This window comes from Radiomyces spectabilis (genome assembly GCF_025331425.1).
Source record: "Radiomyces spectabilis strain NRRL 2753 chromosome Unknown BYT42scaffold_1, whole genome shotgun sequence".
In the NCBI taxonomy this organism is placed as follows: Eukaryota; Fungi; Mucoromycota; class Mucoromycetes; order Mucorales; family Radiomycetaceae; genus Radiomyces; species Radiomyces spectabilis.
Window position 1 is genome coordinate 50,610 of NW_026251926.1, and position 13,887 is coordinate 64,496.

Genomic DNA, 13,887 nt, shown 5'->3' on the forward strand with positions numbered 1-13,887 from the left:
ACATTATCTGCTTGTTGCTTCTATTTATTACGTAAAAAAAATTGTCGTTCTCTCTTACAGCTGTAACAGCTCTAGTACAATAGTGAAAGAGAAAATTGAATATATATATTACAAATGATTATGAATGGATTATGGTTTTTTTTTTTTTACTTTTTCATCTCCTGCTCCTTCTTCATCTCTTCTTCTTTTTGCTTTTTGATGGCTTTACGAGTACCGGAAACGGCCCAAGAGTACTGCTTTGGCCAACGGACAGCGGCACCCAATTCCTGGCATGCGCTCAATGCCCATGAACTGTCACGTAAGTATTCGCGACCCACCAGACAAAAATCGGCCTTATTGTCGCGCAGAACGCTTTCGGCATCGTGAGCGTCGACGATTTTACCTACCGCAGCCACGTCGACGGCTGCATCTCGCTTGATCGCTTCGGCAAGGGGGACCTGATACAGATCTCCCTTTGGATACACGGCATTGCTCAAGTTACCACCGCTGGAACAATCCATCACGTCGACACCGATAGCCTTTAATTGTCTCGCGTATTCAGTGGCTTGATCGATATCCCAACCTTCGGGATCTTTGGTCAATACACCTTCGTTCTTCAAATCGGAACCGGAGAATCGCACCCACAGAGGCTTGTGATCAGGCCAGACTTGACGGACTGCCTTGGCCACCATCAACGGGAAGCGCATACGGTTTTCCAAGCTGCCGCCAAATTTGTCGGTGCGTTTGTTGCTGTTGCCCGAAAGAAAATTATGCAACAAATAACTACGGAAACAGGAGAAAGGTCAGAAATTCGCCTGACCTTCAAATTGTGCCACCAAAAAACACTTACCCATGAGCACTGTGAATTTCCAAAACTTCCACACCTGCTTGATCTGCCCGACGAGCGGTATCGGCAAACTTTTGTACGATTTCGTTGATGCCTTCTTCCGTCAGTGCATTGGGCTTGGGGTAGTGAGAAGCGAAAGGAATGTCCGAAGCAGCACGGACATCGTCGGGCCAACCACCGTTCTCTTCGGTTTCGACATAGTCGCCCATGTAAGGAGGCGCCGTGGAAGCTTTGCGTCCAGCGTGAGCGATCTGAAGACCCGCAACAGCACCTTGGGACTTGATCATATCAACGACACGCTTCAACGCGGGAATTTGTTCGTCCTTCCATAAACCGGAATCGCGGGGAGTGATACGGCCTTGGGGTTCCACAGCAGTGGCTTCGATAATGACGAGACCGGCGCCCAACAGGGCGAATTTACCATAGTGCATAATGTGGAAATCGTTCAGCGCACCGTCCTCACTGCTGTACATGCACATAGGCGGCACACCGATGCGGTTATGGAAGGTAACTGATTTGACAGTGATGGGTTGGAAAAGCTTGATATCCTTGGCGGCCTCAGGATCCAAAGGAACACCGGCGGGTTGTTTGTCGTTGTAGGCCTGCATTATGAAGAGACAAAATTTGAAAACAATGCGGAAGAAAGGTGTCGAAAAGGATGATGCATCTTATATAGTCTGGTGGATTTTGGTTGTATTTGTCAGCTCGCAGGGTGCCATTGGATTATTCAGCAGTTAAATTTTTACGAAACTCAGCCAACAAGGGAATGGTATCCCAATGATGAGGTGCTTGCTGTTGGACACAATGTCTCTTGCATAATTTTGAACAAAAATCATCGCCAATCATTTTGGTTTCGATATTTTTTTTTCCGAATGTCCAATCATTCAAAGAGGACAAGGTTTTACACCTTGTTGTTTCCCGCATCTTCCATTCCTTCGTCATTTAGTCTCGCAAGCATTCGAAATCCGCAACCAAAATTCTGTTATCGATGTTTGTTTGATCTAGAATTTTCCCTTCCGCACACGCTCCGAGATTGAATAACGTATGCTTTTCCAAATTTAGCCTTCTTGTCTGTCCTTTGCCAAGGAATAGTCTAGTTTGCCAATATACAATCATAACAACATAACATAGCGTATATCTCTCAAATGTAATTTTTAATCGTCTGACAATAGAATAAATTTCAGGCAAAAGGCTTATGAAACAATGTATTGATGGGTCTATTGGATGAAATAAATGAGATAAGATTTGGTATGGCGAATGATAAAAGGGTAGGAAAAAACTGTGCAAAGGAAGAATCGGATGATGTGGCACCAAATAAATAGTGTAACTCTAGGAACGGAGTGTATCGGCATCCATTGGAGCGAGATCTTCGGTGGAAATGACGTCCCAAAATGTCTTTTCTACGGCCGACATTTTGTCCTGCGGGAACCACTGAATCGAAAGGTCGTTGAAGATTTGGTTATTATCAAATTTCGGCGGAAATGGAACGGCTTCGACGATTTTAACCGCAGGAATAAGGTACGGACATTCTCGTTTCAGATCCTTATCCAGTTGTCTACAAATTCTGTCAAAAACCCAAGACAACCGACTATTTGGCAAAGATTTGATGATACTTACGACCCCACATACATATCAAATCGATTTCCTAGAATTGTCGTATGAGTCAATTGCGTCGGGTTCCAGTTGGAGCTTAATGTGTTGCTATAGAGTCCACGTCCGCAGTGAGGCATATAAAACAACGTTGGCTTGGTCACAGATCGTTTACCGTCCTTGCAGAAATCAAAAGAAAATTGTTAATCGGCAAAATCTCATTTCGTTATTGATCCAAGCGATATATTACCTCGTTGATGGCGATAACATCAATATCATGGAATTGGCATATTTCTTTGTCCAGCTCCGTCATGACTGGATCATAGATCGACATGCGACCTGGAATCTGGGATCGGATCAAAAAAAATACAATAACCACTGTCAACAGGCTTGGATATCCAGGAGATCTGGGTCGAAACATGATTGTACCTTGAGCAGATCTCGTATAACGAGAGCGAGAATAAATTGATATTGTGCATTTTTGGATTTTTGCATGGAACCAATACCGTAGCATACAATATCTTGGGGTTCCCTTGGAAGCAAGCTTTGGTTTAAAATCTCTGCATAGCAATAATCAGCCATGTTTTGCTTCCTAGCAATTAATTAGACACACTGACTTACCCATCAAGTCACTATAGAAACGACTTTCCAACAGAGCTTCCCTGTTCAGCAAAGACTGACTTAAGCATGCATATCATTCATAGGATCTCGTGAATAGAATATTACTTTCGCTGCGCCAATGTCGTTTTCAGATCGTTCAGGTCCCAATCGTTGCAATCTTTGAAAAAGTATTTCTTCTTCCCCTTCCGTCGTTGTTTGCTTTTACTTTTTACGTCGAAGCTTTTATAATTGAATTTGTTTTCTACTTTGATGAATCCATCATCGTCTAGTTCGATGGCCTTTGACATTCTTGTGAGAGGAGCCGTAGGAATCGCCGGATATTACTTTCTCCTCTTCATCTGTCACACGAAGCCAAATGCCTGATTTCTGTGACCGAGTCTCGTTTCATCCAAGCCACAGGAACCGGAAATCGGCACCGCAGCGCCGCCTTCTGAATCCCACAGAACCTGTTTAATGTGTCCAACGCACACGTATCCAACGCCCAGTCACAATATTGAAAGCTGTTCAATGGATAGAAGAGGAGCACGTACAGAAAAAGTAGCATTTCCAGTCGAAGCCATTGCAAAGCCAATAAAAAAAAAAAGAAAATATTCTTTAAATTTTCCTTGATGTTTCTCTTTTTAATCGCGTAGCTTGGCAGAGAGTCTGATCTTCAAGTTACCATTTATACGCCTATCAAAGCACAAGTTTATGTGGCTGTTGATAAATATGATTAATTGAGTGAGAAAGACGATCGGTCTTTGTCACTGCGTAAAATAGGAGTTTTTCTGGGCCAGATACTGTATTTATCATGGGAAGGGGCACATCAACGCAAAGTAAGAAATCCAGTCATGCAATGATGCCGGTAGAGTGGTTCCCGAGCACTCACACAACGTTATACGTTTCATAAGTGGTTAACTTTTGATCGACATGTACCGTACCTGTGCAATCTAGCAAAGTGGAGCTGATACGAATAGCAAAGCTCATTATTTGGACGAAACCCGCCTTTGCAGCTGTAGACAGTCCGTTGAAACTTATCATGGGTGCGCAAAGCCCTGAGCTAAAAACATATTGTTTTGGGTGGCAAAATGGTGCTTTTTAAGGAGGTTTTGCCATCGTTCGTCTATCGTCTCGCAGGGACGAAAATGCGTATAACTAAACGCATGCCTTGAATACTCGCGCATCATCTGGTCATATATAAAGACGTGCCGAGTTCACTGTAAAACTTGAAAGAATACGATAGAACTGTTCAACAAGGAATTCATCGCGGGTCTTCAGCCTAGGTGTCTCTTTATCTCAACCTTATTAAAATGTTTGCCTCTGAGTTGCCATCTTTGGATATATTCCACCGTCACATTTGTTTGTCGACAAAAGACCGCTGATGATTGGGTAGTTTCAAACTCAATGAACGTTGATTGGATAAAACTGTTACGATAAGATCTGAGCGGATGTTGAATTATGGCTCATGATTTGTGCTTCCTTTTGTGAATAGATAGACCGTGATACATACACGGATGCAAGAGATCGTGTTGCTTTGCATTATCCAGGCCTGTTCCTTTCTTCTTTCTTATTCTTCCTCTGTAAAACTATTTCAATGTCATCTTCAAACGTTTATTGTGCTTCTTGCAGTTTGCCAGGACATGCTCGCTCCACCAACCGCAACTGCCCCAACAACCCCCGACGTGCCCAACAAAGTAGAATTACTACAACCCGAGGACCAAGCGAAGTCCGTTGCAGAGCTTGCCAACAACTGGGTCACCAGCGTTCCAACCATTTCGCTTGCCCGTTGAATCCAGCAAGATTGGCTATGAGGGTGGCTGGAGAAAGTGACACTACGGAACGTATTCGTACTTTACCTGCGCCCGTTGCCCAAGCAGATTTCGACCATCATGCTAATACGCTGTCAAGTGAACAATCAGGAACGCTCAACAGTGGCCGAAATAACGAGTGGGAACTTCGAGAGAGACATACCTTGGGACGCATGAATGTTGTCTGCAATTTCTGTCAGGCACACATGTGGGCCAAAGAAAGCTCCTCTGAATCGAACTCCAATCCGCAGTTCCAACTCTGCTGTGGCCAAGGTTCCGCTGTGCTTCCACCTTTGGAGCCTACACCTCCAACCATCGCCCGTCTCCTTCGTAGCGACAATGAAGAAGGGCGAGATTTCCGTGAGCAGATCCGCGCCTATAATATGAATTTGAGTTTTACTTCGGTAGGCGCCCAAATAGATGAATCCGTGGCCAACAATCCCAACGGAGCCTACTGCTACCGTATCCAAGGTGGCATTTACCACCAGATCGGTGGTCTACTACCACCAACCGAGTGTCATACCCCTGCGTTTGCCCAAATGTACATTTATGATTCCAACACACAACTTAGACACCGGCATGCTGTGGCACCCTATCTGCAGAATGCCACCCTTCTCATTCTACAAGATCTGCTTACCGAAGTCAACCCGTTCGTGCCGTTGCTGCAGTCGATGGCCCAGGTCTTGCGTGAATCTGAGGAAGCCGTAGATGTGAGGCTACTCATAAGTGCGGAAAACACGCCTGATGTTCGTCGTTACAATGCACCCACAGCTAGCGAAGTTGGAGTGATCCTGGTAGACAGTACGATCACACCAAACAGTAGCCGCGATATTGAGCTCCGATCGAGAAGCTATGGGCTTCAACGCATCAGTGAAATGCACCAGTACTACGACGCGCTCCACTATGTCCTCATGTTCCCGCATGGTGATCTCGGGTGGAACATCCACTCACGCTCGCCAAGCGGTCGAAGCATTACCGTCATGCAATGGTATGGCTACCGTCTGATGATGCGCGATAACAGCCACGATTTGCACCTGTACGGCCGATTGTTCCAGCAATATATAGTGGATATGTATGCAAAAATGGAACAGAACCGACTCACGTATTTGCGGCTAAACCAGGCAAACCTGCGCACGGAACTGTACCGAGGTATCGTAGATGCGGTAGAACTCGGCGACAATGACCTCCAAAACGTCGGGCAAAGGGTCATTCTCCCATCCACCTTTATTGGCAGCCCGAGACACATGCGCCAATTTTACCATGATGCGATGAATATCGTACGTCGATGCGGGCAGCCGGATCTCTTTATTACTTTCACTTGCAATCCTCAGTGGGTGGAAATTCAGGACGAGTTGGCTCCACTCCAGACAGCTGTTGATCGGCCCGACCTTTGCGCTCGAGTTTTTAACATGAAGCGTAAAGCTCTCATGGAAGATTTGACCAAGAAGCATGTTTTGGGAAGGGTAGTTGCCCATGTCCATACTGTGGAATTTCAAAAACGAGGATTACCGCACCTCCATCTGCTTTTGGTGTTACATCTGGACGACAAGCTGAGAACACTGGACGATTATGATCGCATTGTGTCAGCTGAACTTCCGGACAGACAGAGATTTCCTGATCTCTACGACACCGTCAGCAGATGTATGATGCACGGTCCGTGTGAACCATGCATCCGAGGTCTCCGTGCATGGAAAACGGCTCCTGTAAGAAGCGTTACCCGCGCTCCTTCAACGAAGCTACCGTCGAAGATCACAGGGGTTACCCTTTGTACCGTCGTCGCAACCAAGGTTCATCTTTCAACCATGCCTCGGTCCCCATCTTGCAACGACAACGATTATCAGCGCTCTACAAGTCATGGTTGCCCAAATTTCTCTCCACGAAACACTTTCACGATAATAGGCGAAACAATCAGCAGCAAATGCCGTTTGCGCCAGTTGTGGTTAAACAGAGCATCGTCGCCGTTCACATAAAATGTGAGTGGAGCTCTTTTTTGAAGAAAGGTGATTGACGATACGACGATCTGGTGTTTTGTAGCATCATTTAATTTGGGTTATCTGTCAGTTATACTGTATATGCCCTTTCATTCTCTTCAGTAATCGAATGATACATGGAGCAGATATGCTTCGATCTGTGTAGCTCATCATTCATGCATCAGTGAGGTGACTATTGTTTCATCCATGGAAAATCACATATTTTTGTCCGAATTTTTTCTTCTTCTTTAGTTTTGCATCTCTTCTGTTTGCCTGGAAATCCCTCACTATCATTGCATCCATCATCCATCATCCAGACTATGGCGTGTATCTGATCCGGTCGATTCGATTATTATGAAAAAAGGTACCTTTTGTGTGATACGACTATCCGTTTTTCGACAAGAAAAAATTTACCTGTCCTTTTTCTCTACCCCTTCTTTAGCTTTTGGTTTTCTCTCCGGTTTTCTTTTCGCTTGGCAAGTCATCCATCCCTCCAAATCTTTCTACTTTGTTCGCGCTCAAATGTGGCCAAACCGGTTTTTGTCGTCAAAGGCATCGTCGGTGGTGTGACTCTCTTTTTCATTGGGAAACGCTGACGCGTCCTCCCCAGGTTCCTCTCATATGGATTGCTGCCCGTGGTATCGCCTTCGATATTTCTTCCCGACCATTTTATTTTGTAGTTGTAGTATGTATTTTGTATTTTAGTGAATAGTCTTCTTGCAGTCTTTTCCTCCTTTTTTTTCCCACAGGGTTTTTAGGGGGTTTTTACAGACGCACCTATTGTATTTACTTTTTTTTTATATTTGTATCCTTTCTTTATTTCGGTCGGGAAGCCCTCGGTATCTGCTGCATCAAACATCAAAGGTAAAATATCTCAACGAAATTTGAATCAACCAAAGAGCTTACTAACTCATTTTTTTTAAATACCCAACATTCCCACACATCTTTGTAGATCTATCATAACCTTGGGCGGGACAGAACGGAGGGGGTCAATAAGTGCTGCTTTGTTCATTAAAAGTGTTTCATGGTATGCCAGAGTATTGACATTAATATACCAAAGTTCCATCAAGAGTCTCGCCCAGGTTATGCCGTATTGCGTTAGGCTTTTTGTCTGACGAATGTCGCTCAATGTAAGAGTGCGGCATCCAGTAGCAGGTGGCATCCATTGCACAGCGGGTGTACGGCTTGTTATTTATGAAGAAGAAGGATACAATGCTTATGTGTATGGCTATATAAACTTTATGATGATACAAAATTCTGAAAAGTCTGGGTCAATAGACAGCATTGTATGGTTATTGCATCATAGACTCCGTTACAACTAAGAATGGTCCATAACGAATATAAGTGTCATAGCCATGCGGAAAATGAATAAGAAAAAGAAGATGATTTGACAGCTCTGAGCGGCAGAGGGATATGCACGTTCATCCTGTCGGCGGCGTTGCCCGATGGTGTTGCCAAAAATTTCGCATCCCGCCGAACCTTAAAACAGAATGTATTTCAACGGGACGGGGTGATTTTCTCGCCCTCACTTTTCATCTCGCTTCGGCTTCCGTGGTAAGTCACCCATCTAATCACTCCATTCGTCACTAGTTATTCAAACGTGGTTTAGAACAAACGTAGAATGGTTTGCATCAAGTTACAAAAGGAAGAAAACCGCAAGGCTTTCCTTGACATTTTCCCTCAACTCGCTGAGGAAGTTCTTGCCGAGCTTCGCAAATATAACATGCCCGAAGATGCCTACCAATGGACCAAAGACGTAAGTTTTTATTTTTCAAAAACGTGCTTGACAACTTTTTTACTTATTTCTTGCGTGTTCCTTACCATTTGTCACCTTTAGAACTTGTTCTACAATGTTCCTGGAGGTAAGATGATGATCTCGGTCTGGCAGGATGAGATGAGCACGAAATGAGTAACATATCGCACTTCCTTTTAGGCAAACTTAACCGTGGTCTTTCCGTGGTGGACACCGTTCGCATCTACAAGGGCGATGCTGTCACTGAAGACGACATCTTCAAGGCTTCGGTTCTTGGCTGGCTCGTTGAATTTGTATGTATACGGGAAAAAAAAAGGAAGAAGGGGATGGGGAGGAGGGAAAGTGACTTCACTGCGCCTCTGGCAAGAAACTTTAACTTTCATTGTTTCTTTTGCAGTTGCAAGCCTTCTTCCTTGTGTCGGATGATATCATGGATGCTTCCATCACCCGTCGCGGTCAGCCCTGCTGGTACAAGAAGAATGGCGTCGGCATGGTCGCGATCAACGACGCTTTCATCTTGGAATCTTGTATCTATATTTTCTTGAAAAAGTACTTCAAGAGCACCGATTACTACATTGATCTCGTTGAACTGTTCCATGAGGTAAGATACGACGCATGGGTCAGGTGGAAAAAAAAGTCATGTTTCTGATGGAAAAATGAAAGGTGACCTTCCAAACCGAGCTCGGCCAGTTGTGTGATCTCATCACTGCTCCCGAAGACCATGTTGATTTGAGCAAGTTCTCGATCCAAAAGTAAGTTGCATACTTTGCAGGCAAAGGGCATATTCAGTCGAGGGCTTACAAGCTATTATAGGCATCAGTTTATTGTCATTTACAAGACTGCGTACTATTCATTCTATTTGCCTGTCGCTTTGGCTATGCACATGGTAAGCGATTCTTGTAGGTTCAATTGTTTCTCTAGATGACGGTTAACAAGTATCTGTAGGTTGGCATCAAGAGCGAATTGGCTTTCAAGCAGGCTCGCGATATCTTGATTCCCTTGGGTGAATATTTCCAAATTCAAGACGATTATTTGGATTGCTATGGTGATCCAGCATTCATTGGCAAGATCGGCACTGATATCCAGGACAACAAGTGCTCCTGGTTGGTGAACCAGGCTTTGGCTAAAGCCAACCCTGAGCAACGCAAGGTGCTTGATGTAAGTAGTAGAGAATTTTCTAAGAGTATCGACCAATTGGAAAGTCAATGGACGCGTTGCTGACGCGGTGGTTTTGACAGGATAACTATGGCAAGAAGGATGCCGCTGCAGAAGCCAAGATCAAGCAGCTTTATATTGATCTCGAAATTGAGCCTACTTATAAGGCTTATGAAGAAAAGTCGCATCAAGAAATTTCTGCCCTTATTGATCAATTAGACGAGTCAGCAGGTGCCAAGAAGGAAGTGTTTACTGAATTCATGAATAAGATCTACAAGCGCACCAAATAAAGAAAAGTAAAAGACTGCTTTCCCAACCATATGCGGTGTTTTAAATAATTTTTCACTGTGACTACGTCACCTTCTGAGCTTTGAGTGGGCCGAATCACCCCTTGTGTCGGTCAAAACACAGAGCGCGGGGGGCCTCTGGCTGGGGGTCCCAAAATTTCTCGGTGCCTTGTCTATACAAGTTTTTTTTTTCCTTCTTTCTTTAGCACAACCATTGTTTACGCCATGGCTTCTAGATTCACTCGCTTGACTGCTGTCGCTCCCAAGGTACTTTTTGCAATCACTCGGCTCATGGACAACGCGAGGAGAATGTGTAGTAATTCATCGTTTCCAATTCGAAAATAAATAAATAAACAGTTGACTCGCGCCTACGCCTCTGCTCCCGCCACCATCAAGGTAATTATTTACACGGTCGAAAAAGAGATTATATCTTCACAAGCTAACCGCTGATTCATATTGATTTTTTTTTTTTTACGTATTTTTTTTTCTTTGAAAATCTGTTTCCAATGACGTTGCCATTTTCTTTGCCATTTTGTTATTTGATTATCGAACGAATTCCCGTGAAACTATAGGCTCCCATTACCTTGTTCGGTATCGATGGTCGCTATGCTACCGCTCTTTACACTGCTGCTGCTCGCAAGAACGTCCTCGAAGCCGTCGAGAAGGATCTTAAGCAAGTCCAGGCTGCTGTCAGCAAAGACAAGGCTACTCAAGACTTCTTGGAGAACCCTACTGTCACCCGTCCCGTCAAGATGGAAGGTGTTCATCAGTTGTTGAAGAAGGTCGGCAATGTCAACGAGTTGACCAAGAACCTTTTCGAAACCTTGGCTGAGAACGGTCGTTTGGCCCAGACCCACAAGGTCACCGAAGCCTTTGCTGAATTGATGAGCGCTCACCGCAACGAATTGCCCTTGATCATCACCTCTGCCAAGGTAAAAAAAAAATCGCCAACAATGGGAAAAAATGTGCAAATACGCCGAGGAGGGGAAGGGGGATAAAAAAAAACGAATAGAAAAGGATGGAAAAAAACGAGGGCGTCGAGAGCAAGTGGATACTGATTTTGTTTGGGTGGTTTAGGAATTGGACAAGGCTACCTTGAACAAGGTTTGCGAATCCCTCCAGAAGAGCCCTCTTGCTGAAGGCAAGAAGCTTCTCGTCTCCAACAAGGTCAGACCCGATATCTTGGGTGGTCTTCTTGTCGAAATTGGTGACAAGAGCATCGATTTGACTGTCTCTGCCAAGCTTTCCAAGCTCAACAAGCTTGTTACTGGTATGTTTAAAATCACAAGTGACGGACACAATGGATGAGACATTTGGTAGCTTGCATCGACTAACGTTTTTTTCTTTTTGCTTCGTGTAGATTCCGTCTAAATAATATCACTTTTGATCTTTTCACACGTCTCGTATAAAAAAATAAAGCTAAACCAATGTGACATAGCACGATAGATACGTTTTGCCTCACCTTTCTTTTGTTTCCAAATCAGCAATTTATGATACTATAAAAGTCGATGCAAACCATGCTCAAGTTCATTCAATTTTAAACTATTCATCGACAATGAACGTCGATAAAAAGTCGACTTTTTTAAATGAAGAAACATGGGATACTCTATCTATTGGTACAATGACTCAATTTTATCATGTACTAAACTGCGTCATTCGCACATGCTAAACGTTATCAACCAAATTCACCATCGCACGACCCATGGCAAGTCCAAACTGTTAACGAATAAAGTAGGCAGTCAAACTGCTGCTACCCATCAGGCCCAAGGAGACTCAGTTATTTCCCTGTTACCAGGACCATACACACTTGCCTCGGGTCTCGGTAGGTAGGCGGGCATCGAAGTTGGGGGATCAGTCCATGGTCCCCCAGCTACTGGCGAGTAACGTCTCTTTCAGGGAAAAAAAAAGTCATTCCTGATTCATTCTCCGTGATAGTCCTTTATCGAAACCCTACCAAGTTGGACATGTCTCCTTTTGTCAACGGACGCCAAGTTACACAGACCCGGCACTCAGGATTAGGCAATATTGTTTCTAGACTACGGTTATTTGGAGACAGGAGAAATCTGGTGTTTTTTTTTGTATCTCATTTTCCATTCCCTTTTTTCCTTTTTTTTTTTTTTTTTTTTCTCTTTCCAACTCTAGTTGATGTCTTCGCCATCGCCTTCCGTTCCCGAAGACAATGCAAAACAGCCACCGTCACCGTCTCCGTTGCCGTCCATGCCGACGCCTCCATCTGTAGTTCTGCCGAAACAGCGTCATTTATACTATCCTCCCATACCACGCATGCAAACCAACGATAACGTCCCTCCCTCTATTCCAATCTCCATTGCCATCGAACGTCATGCCCAGTATAATCACCCGTCTCTCAAGCCAGGGACATCGTATACCATTTACAAAATAGATGGTCAATCTGTATACTATTTACCCGAAGTTACACTTGACTCCATCGTACAAGCGGACGCTGAGGAGCCCAACCGTGCGACTGTTCCAACTTCCTTTCAGGATTACACAACCATATACAACTCCCGCAACGAAAAATTGTGGACATTGACCGGTCGAGCTTGGGATGCGGTAACGTTTGAAACCTTGACGGGCATGACTCTTGTTCTTTCGGGTTACACCTTCAATTATGCGGACTCGACCTATCATTGGCGCATCATGCCGTCACAAAATGGCATGACAATCGAATATAGTTTGCAGCGTTACGGTGAAACGGTCTATGGTGAACGAATAGCCGAGTTTACACATGAAGGCTCTCAACTGCTTGTATACGCCGAGAAACTTGACAATGATTTATTATTTGGCATGATTGCTTACTCTGCTTTGCTCATCCATGATCAAGTCCTCTCCATGTTAAAATCGGTGGGGGGCGGACCGCAAGCGCTGCAAGTCATGATGCAAGAATCCTATCTTCATGAAGATGATGTGTCCATCATGTCATCGGTATTTGTTGATCCAAATACAGACCAAGGAGGTTTAGTACGCGAGCAATCCACACGCCGATCGGCCAAAAGCATCGAAATTCATACAGGAGCTTGGCGATGTTGGCGCGGTTATGACTGCTGCTGGACTTGGTTTCCCTGCTGTATGCCGGGTGGATGGTGCGACCGATTATGGATGAACTGTCGGGGTCATCGACCCACTTTAGCTCAAATTCGTCAGCAAAGGCGTGGATGGCAACCTCATCCCGATGAACAGTACTAGCACCTTTCTCTCTCTCGCTTTTTCTCCCCCACTCTTCTCTTCCACTGCGTAGCATCTATTGCTGACCAGTTTTTTATCCGATCCCCGTCCCTTTACTCCGACTGTATTCTTATCCATACACATATACACATGTATGTACATTGTCAAATTCTGTAAATGAATATTGTATTTTATTGCGCATCCAAATATATTTATTTGTTCAATACAATGGTCTTGTATCCGGTCCCGTCTCTTTCATGCACCCGCATCCTAACGTAATGTCTAACCGACATTTGAAAAAACAAACATGTGTATGAGTCTAGAAGACCGCCCCCGCTTAATTTTCAATAGTTGAAGCCACTGCGCAAGCCTGGACTATGGTAATCGAAGCAAGAAAGACATTGTGCATCGACAACTTTCAATGCACTCTTGCGTTTTTGCCTATATTTAACAGAAGCTCATGAAATACATTGATAAATTCGGATAAAGCCCGAGATAATCTCGACACAGCTTTTTTTCAGGTAATTGACATACAAAGGTCCCGCGATGGTGGACTGATGAAATCCCCGCCATTTTCTCGTCTGGATTGACAAGTTGTACACGATGCAGACAAATGCATATATAGCATAAGTCTAAAATATAAACGATGGTTATCCACGTCCCATTCCATCAAATATAGAATAGCCAGTGATCCACTTTGAATTCAGTCGCATAC

General features: G+C 44.3%; 5 protein-coding genes across 5 annotated transcripts; 3 read left to right on the plus strand and 2 right to left on the minus strand.

Annotated features, from left to right (window-relative positions):
* Nucleotides 1–2: 2 nt before the first annotated feature.
* On the minus strand, nt 3–1,558 carry BYT42DRAFT_550517 (uncharacterized protein). Its single transcript, XM_051566143.1, has 2 exons — nt 830–1,558; nt 3–762 (listed from the first exon to the last, which is right to left on the minus strand). Exons 1-2 carry the CDS (start codon nt 1,432–1,434, stop codon nt 147–149), a joined length of 1,221 nt encoding a protein of 406 aa, XP_051427812.1. The 5' UTR covers nt 1,435–1,558; the 3' UTR covers nt 3–146.
* A 597-nt stretch (nt 1,559–2,155) lies between these two features.
* Nucleotides 2,156–3,324, minus strand: BYT42DRAFT_609078 (SRR1-domain-containing protein; the record flags this gene model as incomplete). The annotated part of the gene is made up of 6 exons (XM_051571218.1): nt 2,156–2,381; nt 2,444–2,595; nt 2,667–2,762; nt 2,846–2,976; nt 3,038–3,078; nt 3,143–3,324. The coding sequence occupies 6 exons, from the start codon at nt 3,322–3,324 to the stop codon at nt 2,156–2,158; spliced, it is 828 nt and encodes a 275-aa protein (XP_051427813.1).
* A 4,993-nt stretch (nt 3,325–8,317) lies between these two features.
* Nucleotides 8,318–10,019, plus strand: BYT42DRAFT_550535 (farnesyl pyrophosphate synthase). Its single transcript, XM_051566144.1, has 9 exons — nt 8,318–8,348; nt 8,404–8,550; nt 8,632–8,656; nt 8,728–8,840; nt 8,945–9,148; nt 9,211–9,299; nt 9,361–9,433; nt 9,493–9,705; nt 9,786–10,019. Exons 2-9 carry the CDS (start codon nt 8,416–8,418, stop codon nt 9,990–9,992), a joined length of 1,059 nt encoding a protein of 352 aa, XP_051427814.1. The 5' UTR covers nt 8,318–8,348; nt 8,404–8,415; the 3' UTR covers nt 9,993–10,019.
* Nucleotides 10,020–10,065: 46 nt separating this feature from the next.
* On the plus strand, nt 10,066–11,518 carry BYT42DRAFT_550537 (OSCP/delta subunit of ATPase). Its single transcript, XM_051566145.1, has 5 exons — nt 10,066–10,256; nt 10,347–10,385; nt 10,562–10,921; nt 11,067–11,259; nt 11,350–11,518. Exons 1-5 carry the CDS (start codon nt 10,215–10,217, stop codon nt 11,358–11,360), a joined length of 645 nt encoding a protein of 214 aa, XP_051427815.1. The 5' UTR covers nt 10,066–10,214; the 3' UTR covers nt 11,361–11,518.
* Nucleotides 11,519–12,134: 616 nt separating this feature from the next.
* On the plus strand, nt 12,135–13,193 carry BYT42DRAFT_609081 (uncharacterized protein; the record flags this gene model as incomplete). Its single annotated transcript, XM_051571219.1, has 1 exon — nt 12,135–13,193. One exon carries the CDS (start codon nt 12,135–12,137, stop codon nt 13,191–13,193), a length of 1,059 nt encoding a protein of 352 aa, XP_051427816.1.
* Nucleotides 13,194–13,887: the final 694 nt, after the last annotated feature.

Bases quoted from the DNA above. Each gene is read 5' to 3' on its own strand.
- BYT42DRAFT_550517 (XM_051566143.1), bottom strand. From the start codon at position 1,434: ATGCAGGCCTACAACGACAAACAACCCGCCGGTGTTCCTTTGGATCCT. The intron at 763-829 runs GTAAGTGTTTTT...CTGTTTCCGTAG, and splicing joins GAAATTCACAGTGCTCATGG to TTATTTGTTGCATAATTTTC.
- BYT42DRAFT_550537 (XM_051566145.1), top strand. From the start codon at position 10,215: ATGGCTTCTAGATTCACTCGCTTGACTGCTGTCGCTCCCAAG. The intron at 10,257-10,346 runs GTACTTTTTGCA...ATAAATAAACAG, and splicing joins TGACTGCTGTCGCTCCCAAG to TTGACTCGCGCCTACGCCTC. The intron at 10,922-11,066 runs GTAAAAAAAAAA...TGGGTGGTTTAG, and splicing joins TGATCATCACCTCTGCCAAG to GAATTGGACAAGGCTACCTT.
- BYT42DRAFT_550535 (XM_051566144.1), top strand. From the start codon at position 8,416: ATGGTTTGCATCAAGTTACAAAAGGAAGAAAACCGCAAGGCTTTCCTT. The intron at 8,551-8,631 runs GTAAGTTTTTAT...TGTCACCTTTAG, and splicing joins CCTACCAATGGACCAAAGAC to AACTTGTTCTACAATGTTCC. The intron at 9,300-9,360 runs GTAAGTTGCATA...AAGCTATTATAG, and splicing joins AGCAAGTTCTCGATCCAAAA to GCATCAGTTTATTGTCATTT.